At 36.1% G+C, this 27,136-nt stretch overlaps 1 protein-coding gene across 6 annotated transcripts in view; it reads left to right on the top strand.

Annotated features, from left to right (window-relative positions):
* The window catches only part of STS (steroid sulfatase), a 107,182-nt gene that overhangs the window by 1,644 nt on the left and 78,402 nt on the right, over positions 1-27,136 (top strand). For 5 of the 6 annotated variants that reach the window (XM_077173299.1, XM_077173298.1, XM_077173300.1 and 2 more), the window contains exons 3-4: positions 22,270-22,422; positions 24,115-24,236. In XM_077173299.1, the coding sequence (XP_077029414.1) occupies positions 22,277-22,422; positions 24,115-24,236 (268 nt within the window). In that variant the 5' untranslated portion in view covers positions 22,270-22,276. Of the gene's footprint in view, positions 1-10,159; positions 10,431-22,269; positions 22,423-24,114; positions 24,237-27,136 lie in introns of all 6 variants that reach the window. The other variant, XM_077173296.1, reaches the window with a different exon arrangement.

Raw genomic sequence — 27,136 nt, 5'->3', positions numbered from 1 at the left:
GATTCCTGTGTAGGTTTAAGAAAATGGCTCCTGAGCTTTGAGGAGTTTTTTTTGTAACCTTACAATATATGAGTATTAAAAATGCCCATGGCTGTTTTGTTTCTGCAATAAACACTGTGCAACAAGTCAATATTCCAGTTTTGTTTTCAGCAAACATTTATAGTTTCTTTTGTAGCACACTTAGGTGGGAGCATAGCTAGAATCAATAGGGGTAAAATCATAAATACAGTAGGTCAAAAAAGGTGTTAACCTCTTAAACGGAATTAAAAAAATAGTAATTTCAATAGTTATAATGGTAGTGTTATGCTGTCTTAAGAAAGAATGTGATTCTGCTGTAAGAGACAAATATTTAAAGAGGATGGGTAATGATGTTGTATGACAGTGTTACCTGAGGTACATTTGTTAACTTTCTAATTAGCAAATATTATAAAAATCTGTTTTTTAATTGTACGTATGGTGAGGGAGTAATACCTTTATTTGTTACTCAACAGATGTAGCTTTTTCTTGTTACCTTGATTTATTGTTCTAATTAGAAAAAAGTGTTTGATCATAACTTCCATTGCTTCTAGCTCCTTAAAAGGGGAAAAATCACTATTTTTAGCATGTAAATTCCCAATTTGTATGAGAAAATGAGGGTTTTGCAAAACTTGTGAGTATTTAAAGTGGAAATAAGTCATTGGCAATCTGTGAAAATAGCCTACAAGATTAAAGTGTAATACAGAAGCTGAACATTTTTAGGGTTAAATGGTCTGGGTTGCAAATCCTATGGTACACGTTTCAAGACTGTCACATTGCTGACGGGCTGATGACCTCAATTTGCTTTGCTTTGCTGTGGCTCATCAGTGATAATCAGTGTGATGTTAGCTTACTTGATTCTTCAAAGCTGTGCTCAAACACAGGAAAATCTTCCCAAGATAGAAAACTGTTTAGGTTTATTCTGTGTGATTAAGTCTTTTTACTAACAGAATGAAATTAAGTAAAAGTCCAAGCAACATGGTGGAGCATAATTTTCTAGATACATAAGTAAGAAATTGTGCTGATCTAAGTTTTGTTTGAGCTGTCTTAAATATCTGTATCTAATGACTCACCAGTAATATTTGTTTTTTTTTCTGGGTTATTTTTTTCTTGAAAGGGAGTGAAAATTTGATTTTGAGAATTTGATACTAAGAATTGTGGAATTTATTTTTTGTTTGCTTCTATTTTTTATTACTTACTTGAAGCTGGCTTTGAGTTATAAGGATTTCAGTGACTTCAGAGTTGTGGGAAGCATTTTGTAGTTGAAGCACAGTAATTATGAACACCAATAATTAATTGTATTCCTACAAACCTGATGTACGCATATTGAGAAGAATGAAGTTGGATGTAATAATTAAGATGTAATTCTGTAACTGGACTTGAATCCTGGAAAGTCTGAAGAACACAATTCTAACTTCATTTACATTTTAAAATTATGTTTTTAAACATAATTTTGTGTATGCTATCTGGGCATACACCAAAGCAGATATATGGTGTTGTAAGGTACATATATATCTGGATGTCCAGGTTTTTAAACACCTGTAAATTAGCTGCCTGTAGGTAGCCCTACTTAATGTCAAACAAATCTATTTTCTCTGGTTTTGTAATAATATGTTAAAATCTCATTGGTTTTATTGTTCTTGAATGTGAGATAAAGTGAAAATACTCAGGTGCTGTGGGGTCATTAAGTATGCAACACAATGTTTTATGTACTAGGTCCTCTTAACCTTTTTTAAACTTCTATATTGTTTGAGTTTACTTTGAGGCTGGAAATTTTGTACTTCACTAGAAGTATGTGAGTGAGTTCTTTCTTGTAGAGTAAAAGTTTCAGAATATGTTTAAGTGTTTTCATAGGTAATACATTTGATTATCAAATCAATTATTTGATTCAATAATTGCAGTTTCCTATTTCACTATTTCCTACTGTGCTCGAAGCACTGATTCACTTACCTGTTTTTTATGCCATTCATAGGAGCATCATGCACTATGTGTTTCACACAGAAATGACTGACTTTATTTTTCTTTTTCTGCAGGCACCTTGACAAAGGATAAACAGGTTATAATCCGTTTTGGTTTGAATATTAAAAAAGAATCAAAAGACTTGAATAAATCCAGTAGTTTAAATTATTTACATAAACAGCTGTTAAAACCACTATTAGTAACAAATTACTTGGAATGATTTAGAATTAAATGTAAATTCATGTATCAGCTGAGATTCTCAGCAGTTGCTATAGTTAAGCCTATAAGCTTTCAGAAAATAAAACCCCTCTCAGTGCTGGATATCACCAAACATGAGCTTTTCACCTTAAGATTATGAATTAGGTGAATTGTATTGTTTCAGTTCATGTTTTTATAGGTACAAAATGGAAGATGACCATATGTCTTAAAAATTAAATAGTACCATGGAACTCCTGATCTAGGTCATGTTTTCTTGATTACATAGGTTTAAAGGAGGTATATGCTCTTTTAATCAACCACATGTGTCTTCTCTCAGCCAAGCCAGCAGGGATAGGAAAGCCATGTGTTTTCTAGATTTTGGTATTGACAACCAGTTACAAGTGAGATAGTTACAAAGGCAGGGAAGATGATGTGTTACACTGCAGGAGAATGAAGATATGTGTTACTCACATGTGTTCATCTCAGTAAATTTAGATGAGGCACTATAGAAGGGTTCATTTTTAGATGTCAATTGCTGTATTTATTGGTGGAATTGTACAACAACAAAGTTTCTGAAGCTGGGAAAGGAAGCCTTAATATCATGCTTTAGGGCTGTTATTGCTTTTGTTAAAGTCACTGAGAACCATTTACTCTCCTTTATGGATTGTGACTTAGCTTGTTGACTTACTTTTTGGTCTTCTAATAAAATATTGGCTGCACACAGGCAAACTGTTCAGGTAATTAGCAGTGTCATTGTAATGAAAATCCTGATGTGCCTAATGGCTGGGTCCTGCTTAGCCTTAAACTATCAGGAAGATTAGAACAGAGGGGATTGCATCCCCAGAAATGATATGAAGTATGGTATCCTGCTTTATTTTTTCTGTGATACGGGTTTGCTGTAACATTTTTTTTGTTATGTTGTAACTCATTCTAACATATATATGTTTTAACTTTCAGTATTTCATTTATAACTTCCCATTGTTACTGGAACCTAAAATATTTGTTATTATATTGGTTTTATGTCTTGTCTGCATGTGGATTTAATGCTTTTTTGTTCATTTTACTACAGTTTGATTGTTACAGATTAATCAAAATGTTTTGTATTTCTACTGTCATGTGGAATGCACATGCTGTGAACCTTTCTGAGCAAGTCATCTGTAACTTGGTTGCTGGAAGTAAAGGTGAAACTGAATGCAGTCACCCTTCCAGTGTGGGTTCCAAAGCTCAAACTTTTCAAAGGCTGTGGTAATTAGATCTTCAGATGGAGAAGAGAGAGAAGGAATTGTGATTCTCAGGGTCACAAGGTCTCTAAGCCACTGATCTGAAATGCTACTTCATGTTCAGGTTTTATATGCATGTTCCCTGCTTGGGATGCAACAGGCTGGGGGGTTGAATCTCCAGAGCTCAGACATTCTGCCTACTCTGTGGCTGTGTGCCCTTAAAAGTTTGTATCTATCCAGAAGAGTTGAATAGAAATAAATGAACTGGCTGACACTCAGCCCAGAATGGCTGCATGATCAGGAGGAACATGCTGACAGCCTGGCAGGTGCAGGGAGGCAGCTGGAGGCCAGCTATCATACAGTACTGTGACCTTTCTTTCTTTCTTTGCAGTGATTCTCAGCTTCTAGAATTATCTAGGCAGAAAAGCAATAGTACTGTACCGATACATATAAAAAATAGCAGCTCTGATTGGGAAGCAGAAATGGTGCAGAGAGGAGAAGGGACAATGCCTAACAGAGCTAGCCAGCTTCTTGAGTCCCCATTGCAATGCCTAACAGAGCTAGCCAGCTTCCTGAGTCCCCATTGCAGCAGAGTTGTATTAGACATCCAGGCTGTTCCTTACTGTGGGAAGTGGCACTTTTCCTTGGCTGCCAGAGTTAGTGTGCCTCCCAACCAAGTCATAATTCAATTTTTTGACTTCTCTTGCCCCAGAAGTTACTGCTCTGTTCTCCTTCTCCCATGTACAGACAAACATACTGGTAGTATACCTCAGAACATGCTCTTGTGTACAGGCAATGGCAAATAGGCTTTGTGACTGCTACCATGTAAGGCACTGAATAATCTTTGGGTGAGGAAATAGTTCCACAATTAGGCTGTCCACTTTAAGTACATCTTATGTTTACCTATTTTAAGGAATTAGGTTCTGTGTATTGTAACAAAACAGATAAGGAGATGATGTTGCTTTATTTCTTATTTTAGATATTTCAGTTGAAATGTTCTTTGTAGAAGATTAGTAACAGACACTTGTTTTCATAAAACTTTTATAAAACAAGGAACACCACTTGTAAATACTAGTACAGTTAGATGGTTAGATACTAGAGATACCTAGAAAAATGCAATGAAGTTCAAGTGTTGTCAAGCCAGTCAGGCCCTGACTTTTTTCCCTAAGACAGCTAGCTCCACTTAATCAGGTAATCTCAAACATTTTCACCTTGAGTTCAGTGAGGTGAATGATTGCTTACAGTGACACTGCAGGTTTGAAATAGTCCTATATTTCCATTTCATGTACTTACATATAGGTAAGACCACAAGAAACGCTCAAGATCTAAATGAATTCTCTGCAATAGAATTGTATAGGCTTAAAATATGTGTCCAGACATTATGCTTAAAATTTTCTGAATCTTTCAGTGAAACTTTTGCTTTGCTAGGATATTCTGTGTTTTTCCTCTACTCTTCTTTTGTTTCTTTTATTTTACAATTTAATTTCTTTCATCTACTATTGTAAGTTATGCTTTCTGAAGCTTTTCATATTTTGATTGCTCTTCAGCATTTTAGGTTTTCTTAGAGAAGTCCACCACACAAGTACATTTACTGTAGCTGTGGGGTTTATAAATGACAAATAGAAAGTTATTTTTTGCCTTCTTAGTCCCAGATAGATCAACACCTTTGAATTAACATAAGAGCTGAATTACTGTCTTTGCCATAGTTTGGTTTTTACTGCTGATTAGTCAGGTTGTTCCCCATATTGTGCCAAGCTCAAAACTTTTGTTGCTATTTGTCCCATTTAAAATTTTCTTTATGGTTCACTTCTATATGTAGTTTCACTAATTAAGAGGAGTCAGTATCATGCTTCAGTGAAAGAGATCAGGGACAGCATCTCTAGCCCATTAAGAGCTTATTACCTCATACAGTTCAAAATCTCTTTACGCATTTTTAAGTATGAAAAACTACTATCTTGCAAGGCTAATGAGGCAGATATCTGCAAGAATCTGTGCTACAGAATGAATTGTAGCATTCTTTCAGAAATGTTGTATGTGTCATTTAGACCAGTGACTGCTACAAGCAGAAGGGAATAAGTATTATATTAATGACTGTGTTTGACAGCCTGGCTTCATAATCTGTTTTTCACTGACTTTTCCTTTTTATGCTAATAGTTATGCTCTCGTCTGGAAAAATTGGACTAATACAACTTTCCAAAAGCTATTAACAAGACTTTTAATATTAAGATGGCTATATATCCTAATGTGCCATGCCAAAACTAAGCTTTTGTTGTGGTCATGAAATGGGGCATGGTTAAGGGTGTATTCTGGAGTTGCAGATCATGGAGGAAAGCCTACAGGCTTCAGAGGGCATAGAACTTCACTCAGGATGTGGCATTCTTGTCACCAAGCATCAACTAGGTGAACTTTCTGAAGTTGGTGGAAATAAAGTAAAACACTGCCTGATCTCAATTTTTCAGTATTTGGATGATTGTTGATTCTTGGAGGACCTGCCAACATGTGGGGACATGAATATCCATATGCTTTTTCTGACTTCATCACATCCAGGAAATAAAATTAATGATCTTGTAGATAAAATGAAAAATATTTTCCTGCCTGTTCAAGCCCATCTTTGTTTAAAAGTCATATTCTGTTTATGACTCGCAGTAGCTTAGACCAGTATTATTTGATAGTCAGAAACTATGGTTATAGCAACTACAAAACCTGAATCTTTCTTCTTGCATGGCATAGCCAACACGTTCTTCCAGCTGAACTCCCATGTGTAAGTCTTAACAAAAGTTAATCACAATCATTAAAAAAACCTTTAGACCAAAACCTTTAGACAGTGTTTTAGAGTTCTATGTACAAAAGCTTTTGCGACTTCCTCAGACCTGTATAAAGTCCTCTGCAATTCACAGATTTTACAAGTTCATGTACTGACTTTCTATCAAGATACGTACATGACTACACAATTTTCAGAGGGAAACTTGCCAATGTTTTTTTGGACTAAGCTGAAGAATGAAGTTAAAGCATCTTTTCTCATTGAAGATTTTTTAATATTCTCTAGAATCCAATAACCCAATTTGTACATAGTCCCTAGAACAGCAAAACTTTTATCTTTAAATTCTGTGTAAATGTCTTTCAAAAATATCCTTTGAAATTAGCTAGATTCCTTGGGTTTCTCTATGATAAGAGAAGTTAACAAATACCCTGTGTTTCATCTTACCTCTGTTGCTGCTATGTTTCATTTGAATCTAAGTAAAATACAAGTTTGTATTAAGAGATTTATGTGGAAGCAAAAGCATTTACATGTGCACCAACATCCAGGCAGGCCAAGATAGCAGTGTATCATGTTTTGTTTTTACGAAGACACTGTACCATACATGGTAGATGAACATTTAGTTGTGTGGTAAAGTTGGATCCTAAACTTCTGAAACTTTAGCAGAGATGTTTTGATGAACTGAAACAAAGGGCCTGACTTGCTGCAGCTCTGCCTTACCACTAAAATCCAGTGAAAATTGAGAAATTTGAGTCATGCATCCTTCTTCCTCCTTTTCATCCCAAACACTAATTAAAACCATAATTTCCTTTACCAGTTCAATGAATTGAACTCTTTTATACATATGAACATTCATAAATAAATCGGTAGGTACTAACTCCCAATTTGTGACCAAAAGTCCAAAGTACCTTAAAAAATAATGTTTCTAATATATTATGAAAGAAAAGAAATGGACTGTGTGTTCATATCTGACTCTGCGTTTCAGTGTGGAAAAAGAAACCCAAACCACAAAACCACCTGTTGGCCAAAATGGAGAATATAATCCATTAAGTAACATGGATCATTGGAGAATACATTACTGGGTGGCATGGTACTCTATTGGCCATGCTTAAATGCAGCCTCCCTGTTGGCATTTCAGTTTTCACTCCTGCTTAAGCTTTGAACTCAGCAAGTAATTGTCACTTTAGCACCCCTTAGTGATGTTTAATCAAACATGGAAAAGAAACCCAAACAAACAAACCCCCTCTATTCAGTCTTCATTCAGTACTCAGATATGAAAGGATGTTTATTTTTACACTCATTACCTCATTGTAATTTTTTGCATACTGTTACAGTTGGAATGAATAGATCTTTATACACTGCATTTTGGTTTTCCATATCAAATGCTTTAAATTGTCATGCTAATTTGCATAGACAAGTCTGCTTTTTATCTATATTTTGTCATACATATCCTTGTTTTTATCATTACTTTCTTCTAATTTACATAATCATAAGGTTTTGAATGAATGTCAATAATAATTTGTTTTAATAAAATTTACTGTAAGTAGTTATTATGCATTTAAGAGCTGCTGTGTATGTACACAAGAAATGTGTTTTGTCAGTGGATGTTGCTTCTCATCTGTTGTATCTCTAGTACTTCTTTTGTCCATATACAGGGGGTTTTTTTTTATACATTCTAAAATATTGTTAATCTAAAGTATAATTAGTCAAAGGGATTAAAAAGTAATTTTTAATTACTTTTAATTACTTTAATTACTTTTATTTTAGAGAGATTGACAAGATCTTTTTAAAATGCTTTTTATATTCACTTACTAAAGCTTTGAATAAATGCAAAAACAATAGTGCAGGTTTTTTTTTTAAGATAGGGCTAGCATTTCCCATCAGCATTTGAGATAGAGAAAAGGTTGGTAATTTAAAATTCTTTCAAAGTTGTTAAAGTGGAATGTTATTTTAAAATAGACAGAGGAGAAATGCAGAAGAAAGCTCAGGACAAGCTGTACTGATTTCCTGAACCACAGAAAAATGTAATTTAAGCTTTGCATTTAGGCAGCTCTTCAAAAATCTTGGTTCAATTTGATTTCTCATAGTCATTGTGAACTCTTAGGTTTTGCCTGGAAAAAAAGTAAAATTTCATACTTAGGTTTTAAGGCTTGGATTCTGTTAAGTTTCATCAGCAGTGGTTGTCACAAATCTTTGGACATCCATCTTTCTCTTCCTGATCAAATTTCCTCGTGAGAAATACATAAATTGGGGTGAGGAGGACAATAGCTAAGAAGGAAGGTAATATGTCAACTAGCTAGGACTTTTTGAAGTTTAATGATGATTTTTCATGTTAGGGTCCTTGGGCTTTCTGGAAGCAGTCATTTTCTGGGAGCTTAGAAACATATAGTTTCTAAGACAATTCATATTAAAGAAACCAGGATGGGCTATAGTGTATGGTATTTATAAAAAGAGAATCTCAAAATATCCTTTGCCTCCAATGGAAAAGTTTGAAAAATGCTGATCTGAAATTATACTTTAACAGGTGTTTCAGTGTGGTTTGTGTAAAATTGCTGTGTAGATATTCTGTAGGAATGCTTCCCATGTATACAGAAGGCAGAAATGTACTTGAAATTCTGGCATAGCCCTTGTTTTTTAAAAATACAGTGCAAATTCATGAAAAAGTCACAGAAGATCTTCAGTAACAAACTAAAATAAGCATCTTGATTAGGCATATCTATATATCCATTATGAGGACATGCTGAAATTGTTTCGTAGTAGTGAAGCAGTGTCTTATCAAGAAATCCTGTCAGTCTCGTATAAATTATCTTTTTCAATGTTGTCCTTCTTCCCCTCCATTCTTCTGTTTCACTTCACATGACTGGACTTTGTACCCACATACTGATATGTGTACAGCCATTTTGTTTGCATAGGAGAGGCAAAAACTGAAACAATTCTGTGCTGCAAGGTAAAACACCCTTTCTGCCCCAAAGTCTGTCCCTTATATGTAGTTTATATTGTAAATATTGGGGTAATGTGTAGTTAGAGTTCATATTCTTTCACAGCTCAAAGAAATTCTTCATGACAGGAAGTTAGCAATTATGAGAAATAATAACATTCAATGTTGTCTTTTCTGCATTAGCTTAATACAATGTATTTTTTACAATGAAGAAGAGATTGCTGAAACCATACACTCATATCTATAAGATAATTTCAAATATAGTGGCAAATTATTTTGTAACAGAATGCACTTTGTTATCAGGTATTGCAATGGAGTAGAATATTCCCTGCTTTGAACAGATTATAAAGAGTATAAGCATTACTTTAATTGTGAAAGCATTTTGAAGAAAATAGAAAGCAGGGTCTATATGAGCTAGAAGATTTTCCAGCTGTGCCACAGCAGTTTTTTCTCAGCACTTCAGTTCTGGTTGTTTAAAAAGTAATGTTGAAAGTGTATGTAATTTTGATTATGGAGTCTGTTTCAAGGATGAAATGGAAATGAATTGTTAAATAGTTTTGGAGGGGGGTAGGTTCTGAAATAAGCTTGTAGTTTTGAAGTGACTGGTTCATGGTGCAGTGTATGTAATCTGAAAAAGTCCATTCAGTTCAAAGGTGGAAGTAACTTTTAAAAATATATTAAATAAATCTAATCTTTTCCTTTGTAACCTCATACACATTCAACTTCCAGACTGGGAGTAAACACAGCTACTGAGGGGAGAGTATCCGTAAGAGGAATCTCTGAGATAGAGGAGAATGGCAAAGAGTAACAGAGACAGAGAAAATGTTAGAAAAATTCATCACTTCTGGGTAGGTTGTATCTGCCAGGCTTAAACAAAAAGATTGCATTTGAGCAACCATACTGAGACAAGAAGAAGGAAGATGAAAGAGAAGCCTATATAACCAAACCAAGTGTTGGAACAGAATCTGACCATACATATTGCTTGCTTTGCAGTTTTGTAATGACTCATTAATAATATGTATTCCATTCATCCTGTTTTCTTACAAACATGTCTTTTGCTTTTGCCCTCAGGATGCTGTGTAGGTGGATTTTAGTAAATCCGTGTTAAAGCCCCATCAGTCCAACGGCTGAGGCTGTGCTAGCGCAGAGGAGAGCCCCAGTCCCCAGTAGGGAGCACTGTGTGCTGCTGGCCCGTGGAAGAGCCCATGTGGAGGGAGGTCATGGAGGAGGCAGGCAGCGAGGCACAGCAGCACTGAGAGCAGTGACTAGTGCTAGAGAGGCAGTGACAATAGCAGCGCCTGGGCAAGCAGAATCGGAGGAGTCGAGCCACTGCATCCGAAAGGTATTTAGCCTCAGTTTACATCGATGGCACACTGATACGGGATTCTTGAGTAACAAGGGATTGGAAATAGGGTAGAGCAGGGTTTAGAAAGATAAGGATTGCAGAAGAATTTGTGGGGCGGCTTCTTGATTGTAGGAGCGGAAGTTTGGGGATGAAGATGAATGAAATAAAAGTAGTTCAGGTGAGAAGTTAACTTGAGAGCAGGACTACAGGACAACTGAGATGGCTTTTTAAGACGTGCTTAACAAGAATTGTGACTATGGCACTCTAGGCTTTGAATACACAAGTTTGAACAGTTTCAGGTATGCACTGATCTTGGATTTTTTTGCATCGTGGACCAAAATTTCAAATTTGGTGCAAAAATGGCCTTTTTGTCTACTGTGCTAAAGAATCAGATGACTAGCCATACTCATAAGGAAATTTTAGGGTACAGATCTCAAACAGATCTGTTTTTCTCTGTTATTGTGTATATTCTGCACTACTGACAGAACTGACTATTATGATGAAGAAAACTAGAAGCTATTGACATGGGTTAGTCACTTACAAGAGTAACTCCTAGCATCCAGGTCCTCTATTATTGTAATAAATAACTGGGTATGTTCTCTACTATAGCAGTTGTCTAATAATAGCAGTATTCTCCTGAAAAAGGCATTTTGGACAGAGGAATTGATACGTTCTTTCTCATTGATTAACAGAATCCATCCTTTAAAAACATAAGGTTGTGTTGTACATAAAGGCACAAAGCAAAGAAAAACATAGTTTTTTAAAAACTTATTTAAAAACATTCTCATACAGTTGGAAAAGCATGTTATTTGCTTCAGAAATGCTGGCAGCATGCTCTAGACCAAGCCAAAAGATAATGAGACCCCTGGAGCTATTACTGAGAAACTTTCAAATGTTAATGGAAAAGTTAATGCTGGTGTACCACAAGAAAAGGTGTGCCATAAGAAAATAGAAAAATGCCTTTTCTGAGTACCTTTTAGTTTATTTATGATCTTATAATATTGTACAAAATAAGGTGAAAATGAAAGAAATTCCTCTACTGATAACTCTCATTTTGTCATGTTGGAATTTTTCCTCAACAAAAAAGAATGCTGTTTTGTTTTAACAGCAAGAATTTACAAGTTTCATAGAGTTCCTATGTGAGCAAGGAGGAAATAACCAGAGAAAAAGAAGGAGAGGAAGGAAGGGAAAGAGCAAGAGTTTCCTACTTATACAGGGCAGAACAAGATACCTCCAGCTTAAATTGCTGTTTTTCCTGTATTGTTGTAATACAATATTTGCATTTCTACAGTTTATTCAGGTATTTTTATTTTCTGTCTGTCTCTAAGAATACACTTAGCCTCTTCTTGTATTGTAGACATATATTTTTTGTCTTAGAATTATTTGCTGTTTCAGTGTCCTTCATTTTAAGACATTAATTTTTTTTTTACTTAATCCTATGATGTTTAAAAAGTCTATCCCTCAAATATTTTTCAAGCTAAGTATAGACACTTTTTTTTATTGATGGGAAAGTCAGTTATTCTTTTGTAGAATTAGTGAAATTAGTAAATAATCAAATCATTGGAATTGGGATACAGATTTGGTTAATGTGTATATATTTTGTAAATGTCTTTTCCTTTTGTCTTCGACATTTTTAGCAGACTCTTGGTCTACGTAGTTTGCAACTGACTACACACTACTACTGATTGCAGTCTGAACTGCCATATAGCCACTATGCAGCTCATAATCCTTTTCTTAATTGTTTAAATGTTCTTTCTAGGGTAAACATTTTCCTGGTTTGTTAGACCTCCTAATTTCGTTATCCTTATGTGTTGTTTTCAATTCTGTTTTGCAGTGGTTGTATTTTATTTTTAAGCTGTTTTGTACTTTTATTTTTTAGTGAATAATGCTAGTAGAGTATCTCACCATTAAAGGTGGTTAGAAAATTACTTACCATCTTACTTCCCCCTCTCCCCTTTTCTAAAGCCCTTTTTTCATTATGTTATTTGAGGGGAAAATAGAAATGGCGAATGGATAAAGCTATTATGTTTGTTTTAATTTTGTATTAGGTGCTAAAAATTGGGTAATTTGAGAGTTAATCTTTTAACTCAAGTCAAAATAATGCAGTAAAAATATCTCCCAGCCTAAAAGAACAAGAAAAGTGGTTTGTGGTTTTCTTTCTCCTTGCAAGTGCTAAACAGGCTATTTTTGTGTTTAAAAGTAAGGGAGAGTAATTTCTTTTTTAAATTGCCTCATTTAAAAAAGAAAATACTTTTTTTGGTTTTAACCCGCTTTTCTTTCCTGCTAGAATGACTTTTGTCAAAAAAATTCCAAACAATTCCATTCATAACTATTTGCAGAATGAGGACAACATTCCATGGATGTTAGTTGTAGCACAAAAGTAAAATAAACCAGATTTTCCGGTTTTAGAAACTGTAGGGAAGGAGCTTGGTCTTTAATAAGCCACTACTTGTCTATTTTTAATGTCTCTTACCCATGCAAATTAAGAGGAAGGAGAAGATGTTTGTTTATGTCCTGTGAGCCTCCTGCTTATAGCAGTAACATCATAAGTCAGTTGGTCTCAAGTGATTTTTTTTTTGCTTAATAAGTTTTACCATTTCTCTCCCTGGTAAAAAGCTCACTTTTAGATCTAGATGGATTCAGTAACAGCAAAGAAATTTTTGGCTCCTGGTAATCAATGAAAGTAATTTTCCATTGGATCCATTTATTCCTTTTCATTTTAAATGAGGTGGGTTGGCCCTGGCTAACAGCCAAGAACTCACACAGCTGCTCACTCCGTGCCTTCCCCAGGGATATGGGGAAAAATTAGTAGGGATGCAAGTGAAAAAATTGGTGGTGAAATGAAGACAGGAAAATCCCTGTAAATTGGCAAAACCACTTGGGGCATACAAGTTAATTTATTAATAGGTAGCATAGATATTTAATTAGTTGGAATATTGGGAAACAAAACAAAACAAAAAAAAGGACAAACATTTAATTTTACAGGAAAAACAGTTTTCTTCCCACTCTCCCAGGTTCAGCTTCAGATTCCTCTCTTTCACTTTCCTAGTCTCCACACCTTCACTCCAGACATGTCCTCCTGTGTTGCTGCTGCAGGTTGTGCACAGTCCCTTCAGGGAGGCACTGGGTGGCACACCAGGCTGTAGTCAGTGCTTGGTAGTTTCCTTATGCTACTTGTAGTTGCTCCATAGACCACAGTGCCTTTGGGCACGTTCCTGATCCAGTGTGAGACACTTCCTACTGCTCTGGCCTTTTTGTTCTTTCTTCTTCTTCCTCCTCTCCCACTGCTCCTCACACACAGCCTTCTCTCTCTGTTCCTCCCCACCTCCAGTATTTTTGTCCTTTCTTAAATATGTTTCCCTAAGGGCTCACTTGTGATCAGCAGTGGGTCCATTGCAGAGCTGGCCAGAACTGATTATGTTCAGCACAGAGCAGCTCCTGGTCTGTCCTCAGAGGCATCCCCTGGAGTGCCCCTCCACTGTCAAAACAATCCTCCTCTTCTTCTACCTCTCATGTGACAGGACAAACATTTGCATCACTGTTTCATGATTGGAATGAATGAATTTCCCATGGCGTGATGGGAGTCAGGAGAACACGGAAGATACTTGTACGTGAGTGGTGTAATGACCATAATGTTCACTGTCCATGTGACTTGCTGAACAGTGCCCATGGACAGTGACAGACTTTTTCTTATCATGTATCAGGAACTGAAGTGTTTTTTCTTCTGTGACAAGGACCTCATGAAGGAAAGTAACAGGATCTGGTAATCACCAGGCTGTTTTGGTTGCCTTGTGAGTGTCGCTTGTAGGAAAGTGGGCAGGGAGTAGATGGGCTGAGCTCACAGTCTGTTGTCTGGTCACCTCTGACAAGAGCTTCTTGATATCCTGATGTCCTGCTTGAATAAATTCTGTTCTTTTAGAACTATGTCAAAATAAAGTTTATTTTTCTAATCAGATTTGTGACTGCAACCTAAACACATTGGCTATAGCTGACTTCAATTAGAGAATTACTAATATTCCTGTAAAATAATCATTGCTGTTGGATTGATCACTCTGGTCTCTTTTGTTTTAGAGTAATGAAAGAATAAAATATTTAAGATGGAATATTCATCATATTGCTATACAGTCTGGAAAGGAAGAATACTTAAATGAATCCCTTGGAGGAAAATTTTGCTAGTGATACTCCTGAGGAATTGTCCCCAGTTCTTAGATTTCTAGTAGGAATTACTACTCACAGAAAAAGAAATTGTTACACCAGTAAGGTTGGGAGAGTACATCATACTAATTGAAATCTTCATGTTTGTTTATTACAAAGAGGGATTTTTTTTCCATATTTCATGCTGAGAGCCTACAGACAACCAACAGGGTGGAATTTATTTCATGTAACTATTACTTTTATATAAATCTAGTCTAAACTAAGTTTTAAGGCTTTCTAGTCTGTGGAAAGAGGTCATGAGCATTCCTTCCAAAATTTCTTTATACCAGTCTTAAGAAAAAACTTAAGGTGCCTGTATCTTCCTATTGATTAAAAAGAAAGCTTAGGTAATTAGCTCAGACTAAATGCCTTACTTGAACATTAATAAATTCACATGGATTTTCACTCATGGTTTGTACCATGAGTGTCTACTTGCTGTGGGCCATATAGGTACCTAAATTCTACATGGGTAAAATCACTATTGGTTGAATTTAGCTTTGTCTTAATTTTTCTATCTGGTACAATCAGCAACATTGAGAGTCCTTAAGTGTTACCATAATGACAGTATAAATAACAATAGAACTCGTATAAAAATAATAACTCCTTGAGAACACACTAATTCAAATGCCTTTTTTCTTTAAATGAAGTATTATTTTGGAAATGACAGCATATTGGGTAATTTTCTTGCTGTGCTACTTGTTAACCTTATGTTGCAAAGAAAATTAACTTGCCATTTCCCTGCAATTTTCTCTGGTAAATCCCTCTGTCTAGTAAAGTGATTGTAGGTAGAGGAATATGGTGTTATAAAATCCAAAGCTTTGATCGTGACAGACTCCAGAGGATTCCATTAAGTAATTCAGGGGAGAGAGGTGGGTTTTGTTGGGGTTGTTTGGGTTGTTGGTTTTGGGTTTTTTTTCTGTTTGGTTTCATGTTTTCTTCTGATAGACATTCAAAGGCTACCATTTCAGTGAAAAGGGTTTAGAATCTGCTTTCAGATTAAAGGAAGATAAAATTCAGTGCTCAGTGGTTGGTTGTGCTACTGTCCCTTCAGTGACTTAGAGCAGGACTTAAATTCCAACCTTCAGATCACAGATTCCAACCTGTGCACTGTACCTATGAAGGCGTGTGTTGTTGAAGTTGAGTGTTTTAATCCAATACTATTTGTTATAAGAATTTCTATTTAAATTTTTTTAAACATTATGGAAACTCAAAGGAGACTGGTTTGGCTGCAGTTAGGCAAAGGTGAAGAGTTTGTAACCAGTCAGTGTGGCTGTGGTTTCTATGTTGTCCAGTTCAAATGGATGTAACCAAACTGTTAATTTGATGTGTAAGAGTCACAGTCTTGCAGAGCTTTAGATTCCTTATCTCCTTGCATAACTCCAAAGTGCAAGATTTGAGGCACGTAAGTTCTTCTACATGTCCATTTGACACTCTTGAAGAAGGCGTTCTCAAAAATAGTCATTTCAGTCAACATCTGTGTATATTAAAAAAACCCTGACTCAACATCTTTCAAAATTGTAAAGTAAGCTAAATATAATGGCTGAGTTTAGCTAAGCCCTCAAAGTATGTAAGAAAAATTTATTTCAATTGGTTTGGATACTTATATCTAGTCTCCAGTGAGTGACATGACATAGTCACTAGTAATTAGTTACTCGCGATTAGCTTTTTTTTTTGTTTTAAAAGATTTTTCATTCTGAGGATGGTGCATAACTGGCAAATAAGATTACTACCTGTTTTATCTCGAGTATTTTCTTATGTTGCTGACCAGAGCCCATAACCAAAATCAACTTTTTAATGAGCATTTGGCTAACGGAGAATTTTGTGAAACAGTAGAAGGGTAAAAATGTATGTGCTCTAATATGTGCATCTAATTATATAGGATTTTTTTATTACATATAAAATAATTACATTATATCACAAAAAATTATATTTTACTCCATTCAGGCTATAATTTGCTACCAGAAAGAATGTTTATTATTTACTAATGCTCCTTTTAAGTTCTGTAATTTAGTTGAGACAAAAGTAGAAAATTCTTGAGAGACCATTTTAAAAAGATACCTAAATTAAGCTTAGATCTGCTAGGGGCTCTGTGGCTTTATCTCTGTTTCATTCAGATTCAATAATTATTCACACTTAAGAAACATGATTATTTGTTTTAATATTTTTCCCAGCTTATAAAGTGAAATTTCTTTCTTCCAATGAGAAAACTTTTAGTTGATTAAATACAGATTTTCATATATGTATATAGTTAGGATGCATACTGAAATATAATGAAAAGTTTCAGAAAAACAGTTATATTACATCAAAGATTCAACAGATATTACCGACTTGTAAGAGAATTAATTGAATCTAGCGAATCTTAAACTGCTACCATAAAATAATTATACATAATATAACTTTGCCATTTCTTAAAATTTAAAAGCTTACTCTTTTTTTTTTTTTTTTGTTTCTCACTAAGCTGAAGAATTTTCTCTGCAGAATCTTATGGAGGGCAGGGCTTTCTCTAGTTTGTTTACATTGTGATTTTTTTATGACTTTATAGAAATTTTTGGAGTTTGAGCATTCAGTTAAGCAAGGTAATTTTTTTTTCTTTTTTTGCATACTGCTTAAGGATAACACAGCATTTTTTAATGAGGTCAATATCTTTAAGTGTTGCTTATTTCATCAGAAAATACCGTACCTTCAAGGATAAACTATATTAAGCATTTTCTCAAAGGGTTCTGTTACATTAAAAGAGTAGTTTGCAGATAAATTGCTTAATCAAAGTTAATAAAAATGCTGAGGTGATTCAGTTGGGAAGAGATCTTTCAAAGACTTTCATTTAATTGTTCCTGTAAAAATGCATGTGTCTGTAGTAGTCAGATGATTATCCAGCACACAGCTGGATAAACGCATCATGTGACGGGTGAGCAGCTGGCTCGTGGGTCAGGTGCAAGGGGTTACAGGGAACGGAGTGACTGGTGACTTGTCACTAGTGAGGGTCCACAGGGCTCCATTGTAGGCCCAGTACTCTTCAACATCTTCATAAACAATGCAGGACTGGAAAGTATACTAACTAAACCAGCCAATGATGCTAAACTGGGAGGAGCTGTTCACTTCTTTGAAGGCAGAGAAACCCTGCAGGGACCTCAACAAATGAGAGGACAGGGCAATCACCTGCCATTTGAAGTTCAATAAGGGCAGATGGCAGATCCTGCACCTGGGATGGTGCAATACTGGATGTATAGACAGACTGGGGAAGGAGAGGCTGAAAAGCAGTGCCAGGAAAGGGACCTGGGGCTCCTGCTCAGTGGCAACTTGAACATGAGTCAGCAGTGCCCTGGCAGCCAGGAGAGCCAACCCTGTCCTGGGGGCATCAGGCACAGCATGGTCAGCTGGGCAAGGGAGGGGATTGTCCTGCTCTGCTCTGAGCTGGGACAGCCTGACCTCGAGTGCTGGGGGCAGTTTTGGGTGCTGCAATACAAGGAACACATTAAACTATTAGAGAGAATCCAGAGGAGGGCCACAAAGATGGTGAAGGGCTTTGAGGAGAAGCTATATGAGGGGTGACTGAGATCATTTGGTTTGTTCATCCTGGAGATGGGAGACCAAGGGCAAACCACGTTGCAGTTACAACTTCCTCATGAGGGTAGGACGAGGAGCACACACTGATGTCTCTGGTGATCAGTGACAAGATCTCTCTTCAGGCGAGAGAATGGCCTGAAGCTGTACCAGGGAAGGTTTATATTGGATATTAGAGAAAGGTTCTTCACAAAGAGGGTGGTTAGACACTGGAACAGACTCCCCAGGGAAGTGGTCACAGCATCAAGCCTGACAGAGTTCAGGAAGTATTTGGATAATACTCATGGGCAAATGGTGTGACTCTTGGGGATGTCCTGTGCGGGGCCAGAAGTTGAACTTTGGTGACCTTTGTAGGTCCCCGACTTAGGTTATTCTATAATTCTATGACAGCCATATCTTGAGTCAGTTATTCTGATGGAAAAAAACAAAAACAAAAACAAACAAAAAAAACCAAACAAGAACCCCTCCCCCCCCAAAAAAAAAAAAAACAAAAAAAATCCCCAAACCTCTTTAGCCAGCATTTTTAATGAAGAAAATAAAAACCTAAAAGAAGTGTTTGGTGAAATAGTGGGTTGTGGATCTGTTTGGGGCTTTTCTTTCGTTCATTTATTCTTACATATTTATACATTGGGTTTTTTTAATGCTAATAGAAAATATGTATTAGTATCCCAAAAATACAATTTGGAGATATGTAGAAAAAGTAGGACATGTGTGTATGCCCCCACATACACGTGTATATGTGCATATGGATACATCTGTGTGTATATGTGTTCGTGTCTATAGGTTCCTATACAGTGATTTAAGTATTGTAGGTTGGAATAGGATATGTGAAATACAAATTCTTATGTGGCTATTGTTGTAGGAGATTAGGCACCTCTTGAATCTATTCAACTTATCAGCCACCTTGGAATGGAAGAAGCTACTTTCAGTTCTATTATATCATGGGGAAAGTGAAGCAGAGGTTAAAACTTGCACTTACGTGCCCCACATGCAAAAAAGAAGGAAAAAAGTTGCCAGATGAATGTGAAACACAAGCCTTCAAAGCTGATGCCTACTGAAGGGCCATCTAAACAGTGTTACAGAAGTAAAAAAACTAAAATCAAATTGTTTCAATGCAAGAAACCAAACCACAAGTTAATCAATTAAAAATAAACAGTAACAAATCCATGAAGATTAAGAGATCCATGGAGAGATATTAATTACAATGTTCTCCTCTCGAAAATGCCTTTAATGCTGGCTGCCAAAAGCTAAAAGGCTGTGCTAGTAAAAGATTTTTTTGCCAGGATTTTTTTAAAATCTTTTCTTAAGCATTTGAATTGGCTCTGGACCGAGAGGAAATGTTAGCTGGAAGCTTCATCTGATTTTGTGTTTTCATTTTTCTGTTAGGTCTACATATGCCTGTGTTTTCACCAGGAGAAACCCTGGTGTAATACAGAGAGCTCTCAGCATTCTCAGAGCTTCATTCTTCTCACGTCCTTCCCTTTTAGCTCCTTTGAATTTCTTTGCTGTTGTCTGTTCCACTCAATTTCATCCATCTGATTCTTCTTGCTTTCTATGCACATCCTTTCAAGACATATGAAAATCTGTTGCAGAAGGAGTACACCAGAGAAATCATAGTTGTTTGGATTATTTTTTCCCTGTTTCCTTGTTGATTTCACTTCAGGGACATGATATCAGGTGAAGGCAAATAGCTCAATGTGTGAATATCTACAGATATTCCTTCAGAGGTATCCAGCAGTAATGTATCAGAGACAACATGCAATAACCTTTTGGCTGATTTACAAAATGACAAATGGAGTTATTAAATGAGGCTATCTTTTGTGGGTCCTGCAAGCATCCATGCAACTCTACATAATGTCACCAACATTATAGTGTTCCCTTTTTCAACATGCCCATTGCCATTGTACTTTGAGACCTTTGTAGTCTGAATATAAGAGTAGGAACATAAGATCTGGCTGCAGTTTGTTCCTGTCCTCTTGGGTCAATTTGGGAGTTAGTTGTTCTCTTGGAATGCATGGGAAACAATTTTTGTTTATCCTTTCAGAGAAGAAAGGCAAGTCTGCACCATAGTAGGGGCTACACAGTTTCGTTAGTATGGTTGTTTGATGAAGGATGAAGTGGATGTATCCTATGCAGAAATGCATTTACTCTCTTAAACTTAGAGCTTGTGTATTTATTTTCCATGTCTGAAATGAAGTATGTTGCTTTCCATGGGATAAGCAAGAGAACAATATACTGCAGTGATAAGGCTGGGATCTTTAGAGGCTCCTGGCTGAAGTCTAAGCCAGAACTATGATCACCAAAGTGTTTATAAAATATACCTTAAGCAGTGAAACATAGTTAATATAGTAATTGAGTTAAAGCCCTCTTTGTACCTATACTTCCTGACAGAACAACAATAATGAATTTGGGAATCAGAAGTCCCAGTCTGTTTTGGTTGATCCCTACTATTTTGATCTCTTCTCACTTATGTTAGTCCCAAATCTTATCTTCCCAGATTCTTTCCAATCAGTTCTCTTCATTGGCCATAATCATAACTCCTCAGCTCTTTCCTCCCAGACATTCCCTGTTCTCTCTCGCCTCTGTTCCTCAGTTTTGTTTTCCTGTTCACTGTCATCCCTTCCAGTTTCTTTATTACTGTGCCATTTCTCCTCATTTCTGCCTGCAGTTCTCATTCCAGCTGGTTATCAACTCGCATTCTTGCTATTAATGTCAGAGTAAACTCTTCTAGTTCTGCCTATTTTGTCTCCTCTACAAATAGTTTTGCCCATCTTCTTTCTTTGTGAATCTGTCTCCCTTAATGTCTCTTTGTACCAGGTCTTTCAGTTTTGACTTCTTTATCTTCTCTCCAGTTACATTATCTACCATAATTCATTGATTTATAAGATTTTTCTTTCTTGACCAGCTATCCGCATTCTCTCTGGAAATTATTGTCTCTCCTTTTTCTACCCTTTCACTTACAAATTTATACCTTAGTTCTGGTTTCTTCCACTTCTTGTCCAAGAATAATGCAGAGTGCAGGTGTGACTCATGCCTCACCTGCATTTTAAAAAGGCTGCCTGCATCCCGAAAAGATGGGAATCTTACTAAGTCTCTGTTCTTTTTGATGTGTGTGCCTGGCATAGTCCATTCCAGCCTGAAGGCACTCAGTTTCAGCCAGGACATGGTCAGTGCAGTTTAACACAGAGATTCAACAAGTTCTGATTAAGGTAAAACAGCATTCATATCATGCATGTCTGCAAATGCTCTGCTTTTACTATAAAGGCGTATAATGGTATATTGTGCTGTGTACAATACATCCTTCTTCCTGTTTTAGGTTGGATATGGCATGGGAATTGTTTATAGAACATTGTGATATGATATAAAATATTTTTAATTGATTTTGCTATGACCCTGGTATTTGTAATGTTTGTGAAAAGCCTTTTCTTAAACACTCCTTACAATAATTTCATAGTGCATCTCTTCACTCTCTTTTCCATAATATTTATAATTTTCCAGAAACTTCAGCTGGTTTTTTTTCCCCATTGTTGAAGAGAAATTCAGTAATTTACTTTGTTAGTGGAATTGATTAACTTTTTTTTTTGCAGTGAACCTTGGAGGTTTAGGTCCTAAATGATTTCAGATTCTGTATTACTTAAATAATATTTGTAGCTGGGAAGAAAAACCAACCAACCAAAAAAAAAAAAAAACCAAAACAAAACAAAAAAAAAAGCAAACATGCACACAAAAGATAAAAAAATCCCCAAGCTTTGTTAGCTCTTATGATTTATTGCTTTATAGTTGTGCATGTGTATATGCAAAATTGCCACTGAGGTTGTACCTAGTTCTTTATTTGTCTTTATTTAAAGGCTTTATCTGTGTAAAGGAGTGGAAGGAAAAAATACCCATATACTAAAATATGCATTTTTATTTTTAAGAAGTGTGAGAGAAAAAAAATGCTTTAAAAAAATTCCAAGAAAAAAAGCACCATCTAAAAGCATTCAATCTTTCTTTTTCTCTTTCACTATGCAAAGTGTAATGATAAGAATAAATTATATTAACAATCTATTTATTATATTTTCCACGTGTTCTTACACACCAGGAGGAAGATGGGGCTCCTTTTTCTTCTAATAATTTGCCAGTGTGCCATAAACAGCATCAAAACACACAGTGTTTCAAAGCCCAATATAATTTTACTGATGGCTGATGATCTTGGTATTGGAGACCTGGGATGTTACGGGAACAGAACCTTAAGGTAGGATGATAATTTGGTGGAGTCATAGCTTTATATTTAGTTTTCAATGGATTTTTAAAACTAAAAATGCTAGAATATTCAGAGGTTTGATTAGGTTTCTTTATGAGTAATCAAATTTATTAACTTTTCCAGAGATTTGAATATTCAATCCTTATTTTCTTTTTTTGACCAAAGTCTTAGCTAATGCATTTATCCTGCTGAAAAGTTGCATTATAAACAGAGGATTGAGCAACCAACCAAATAAGGATAGCTCTAGAGAGTTATAATCAACAATTTTCTTCTAGAATATACATGACACAAGTACTATGCATTAAAAGTATTTTGAAACACTCATGATTTGGGACAAGCTTGTTGTTAACTAACTGTAAATAAAGAGCTGATATTTGCCCTTAATTTATCTTCATACAGTAGTCAATGTATTAATTAAAGCAAATGTTAATATACTTGAATAATACATTAGTGTGCCCTGGGATGTTTCTTGCTACCAGCTTAGATGTGATGGTTGTGTAAACAGAGCAAGTGATATCTAGCCATTGTGTTTCAGTGGTGCAAAGTTAAATAAAACATTCAGACTAAAAGCACTGTCTGTCAAATGTTAAATGCTCTTTTTCCTGCTGATAGTTAGTTAGAAGTAAAATCTTCTCATAACTCAGAAAAAAATACAAACCAAGTTACAGCTTCAGGTTTTAAACAAGGAAAAATACATAGAACATTGATGCTTGGATCACTCCCCTCACAGGCACCAGAACAACCTCAAGATCTATATTCTGTGCTGAGAGAATTCAGAATTAGATTTTTGGAATATGATGAATTTTCATCCTAGTGATTGTTATCAGTAGGTGACTTTACAGATAGAAAATAATTCCACTAGAAAATTAATGTTTCTGACTATTCAGACTTAGATGATGGGAGCACTAGTGTGCCTTGAGGTCATGGTCATTAATCTCCAGGGTCAGAGAGCTATTAGAGCATGCTGCAGCTGCTGGCCAGTCTGCGTTAGTAATTTTTATCTGTAGAACCAAGGACATAGGATTTCTTCCTGCAGGACCCAATTTTAATCTGCATGATGAGCCAGGTCACAGACAAGTTTCCCATACAGATATGGAAGCTAGGTTCTGCCCCTGGGTCTAATATAGCAGACACAATCATGTCAGACATGTAGATATTGTTAATATAGAGCATAACACAGACTCATAATCATTTGAATCTCTTCTAATAGCTTATAGCACCACACAACATTATCCCTACCCCAAAAAGCCTGTGCTGGAGAGAAACTGAAGAGGCACCAAGTAGGGAGCAAGGAAGCACAACCTTTCTCTAGTCTCTCTTACCCTCATTACTGAAGCAAAAATGTTGTAGAAATTACAGTTCTGGTCAAGGAACACATTAAAAAGCGTTGCAATACTATAGGTCCAGGTGTTGCAGTTTAACACTGGCCATGAAGAATAGAAGAAAGTGGACAAAAAGATTTTTGCTGCAATGTTACAGTGTCTCTGTTCAGACGCCCCTTTTAAAAATATCTGACATGATAGTATTTGGAATTGCAACCCCACCATGCATTTGATAATTTACATATGGTAAATTTTTACTGGATTTTCCTGATAGTTCTTGCTTCAGATGCCTTGTTCTTACCATGCCTGTATCCAAATAACCATCTTTGGTTTTTTTTTTCATCTGCTTGTGTTTTTCCAGAACCCCTAATATTGACAGGCTAGCAGAGGAAGGAGTGACACTTACTCAGCATATAGCAGCATCCCCACTTTGTACTCCAAGCAGGGCAGCTTTCCTGACAGGGAGATATCCTATAAGATCAGGTAAAATCCCATTACTTTATTTATATATAAATATTTTATTTTATTTACAGTAAACTGTATGCAGGTATTTTGTCTGGCCTTCCTTGATTTGTTTATTATTATGAGATTAAGTAATGGTAAATGATCAGTCCTTTCAGTGACTGATCAAGCTCAGCAGAGTTGGTCTACATTAAAAATATTTCACATCTATGGGGAATTTTCACATTTCAGAAGAGTTGACCCAAAGATAAAGTTTATTTAGTGAGTAAAGTTTTTTTTTTGTTTAAATAGCAACAAAGCAATCTGACTGTGGTTATTTAATGCCAACATTTAATCTAATGTCCTGGACTGCATCAGGCACAACATCACCAGCCAGGCAACGGAGGGGATTGTTGAGGGCAAGAGAGCTGCTCTGTGCTAGGGTGGCCTCACCTCAAGAGCTGTGGGCACCAAACCTGACAGAGTTCAAGAAGTGTTTGGACAATACTCTGGGGCACATAGTGTGACTCCTGAGGATGCCCTGTGAAGGGCTGGATGTTGAATTCATAGATCCCTGTAGGTCCCTTCCAATTAAGCATCTCTTGTGATTCTCTGTGATTGTGTGTAGTTCCTCCACTATGCAATGACCCCAGGCTCTTTGCCTGCCTCCACAGTTGCTTTCAGGCTGCTCCCACTGTGTTGGTGGGCAGCCCAAGTATTGAACACCACAGAGATGCATCTAGAAAGACTCAGTGGAAGAACCTAGTGTAAATACTTCTTCTCAGACATTTCAATTTCTGCTAAACCTTTTTGTTTAGACTGATGCCTCAGGTTTTAGCTTTTATATTTTTCAGATTCTATACTGCTTTAGCATGTAAGTCTAGGCTTCATATTAGGGGATAGTAAGCTCTCTCTACAGAATAGGTAGACAAAACAATTCCTTCTCTAGCTGGGGGCCCAAGGACAGCCAATCTAGATTTCAGGCCCAAGAGCATAAACAACAGTGGACCAAAGAGAGAAAAAAGAGAGAAAACAAGAAGGGTGGGACTTCATGGTCTAAAGATGTAATTGGACAATTAGCTCCAATATGCTAATGGACCAAAACTTATAAAAATGTAAGAACCCATGACCTGTTGCCCATTTTGTGGCCATTTGGGTTGTGCTACCCAAGGTGGATCTATTTGAGGCCTCTTAATGAATACCTACTTTACTCTTTAGCTCTGTCTAGTCTCTCTTCTAGGTCAGCCTTCACAAGGCATCAAGAAAAATTTTTGGGTTTGTGGTTTGGTTTTCTTTTTTTTTTTTTTTTTGTAGGGGGGAGGTAGGGGCAGGACAGTTCATTAAAGTACTCAAGTTGCCCTGAAAACTGGGAAGAGAGTAAAAAATATCTCACCTATTTGAAGGATTATTTTTGTTTCATATCTACCCATACACGGCACTAAGTATCTTGTGAATACATGCATTTAATTTTTCTTACTTTCAAAGTACCTGATCCAAAGCCTATTTGAGTCCATGAAGATCTAGTCTGTTTATTTTAGTGTGCTGGGACTGAGCCTCTCAGTGCTTAGCCATGCAACTTTAACATTCCCTTAACATCATTTTTAGCAAGGATCATTATACATTAATCAGATCACTTGTTCATTAGTGGTAAAACATCCTGTCCTTGCTTCTGGGAATGAAAGCAAAGCAAGACTCTGGAGCCTACTTGATACGTTCGTGCTCACTCAAATCAAGTAACAAGCTTCTGCAAAAGTGCCAGCTAATATAACTTGCTAAATTTTCCATTAAATTCATCTGCAAAGGAAAATTTTATATACCTGTTACAGATACATTGCTATTAATATTACTGTAGGTAAAGTCACAGGTCATTTTCCATTTTGTTGCTTGTTCTTACTTCTGAAAAATTAAGACTTGAACTAATTTTTTTCTTCACTGATCAGCTCTCAGACATACTTAATCATTTCCATGTAGGTACAAAAATTGAACTTTGTCTTACTTAAGTTACAAAATTTCTAAATATGGACTGCTTCCCAATATCAGTGAAGAACTAGTAAACGCTTATTATAGAAGACACTAGAATCATGATGTGGAAAAAATGTTAGAAATATAAATCTCCTGCTAATAGAGCTAAAGAAAAAGATTCCAAAATGCTGTACTGGATAAGACAAGCTCAGAGAAAGGTAATGATGAAAAAAAATATAAATCATGCTTCTGTACTTTCATTCTGATAATGGAATTACACTGATTTCAGTTACAAGAGCTTGAAATATATAAAAAAATATAAATAAGTAAAATATAGATAAATATATGACTGAAGCTATCTGAAGCATTGATCAGCAAAACTATCTGGGGTGAAAAACTGAAGGCAGCATTTGAAGGGTAGGTTGAGCTCTCTTTAATAAACCAGTCTAACGAGTCATTTTCTCATGTAACCACAAGGGATACCTGAGGGAGGATTCTGGTTGTCTACATCAGTCATGTAACTTGGGCACTGTAATCATCCAGTTGCATAATTTAGACTTCCTGAAGATACATCTGCACAGATTTGCATAGATATTCTCTGTTCCTACTGTCTATTTTCAGTGCCAGCTCTCATCTGGAATCCTAGTAATCTAATTTTCATGAACCTGAGCTCTCAAGTTCCTCATCCTGAGTGCACTTTGTAAGCTCATTTGTGTTTCTCAGACTTTTAGCATATAGAAATTACTGTGCCTTATTTAGATGTTGTCTTGTTAGCCGGTACCTGATGCTCCTTTAGTGCACTCCTTCAGTGTGCAATGTGTCTTTATGCCACTGGAGCACCCCATCAATGCTGACAGCTCAAACCACTCTATTTACAGGATCAGATTCCCTCTTGCTCTTTCTGACCTCATGATATTTACATGCCCAGAAGTAAGACTGCCCTATTTCAATATGACTTCTCTCAAAAAACCTTACAGGCT

The sequence above is a fragment of the Agelaius phoeniceus genome, chromosome 2 (assembly GCF_051311805.1).
Source record: "Agelaius phoeniceus isolate bAgePho1 chromosome 2, bAgePho1.hap1, whole genome shotgun sequence".
NCBI lineage: Eukaryota > Metazoa > Chordata > Aves > Passeriformes > Icteridae > Agelaius > Agelaius phoeniceus.
Note: the sequence above shows the minus strand (reverse complement) of the source record. Positions and strands in the feature narration are given on the sequence as shown.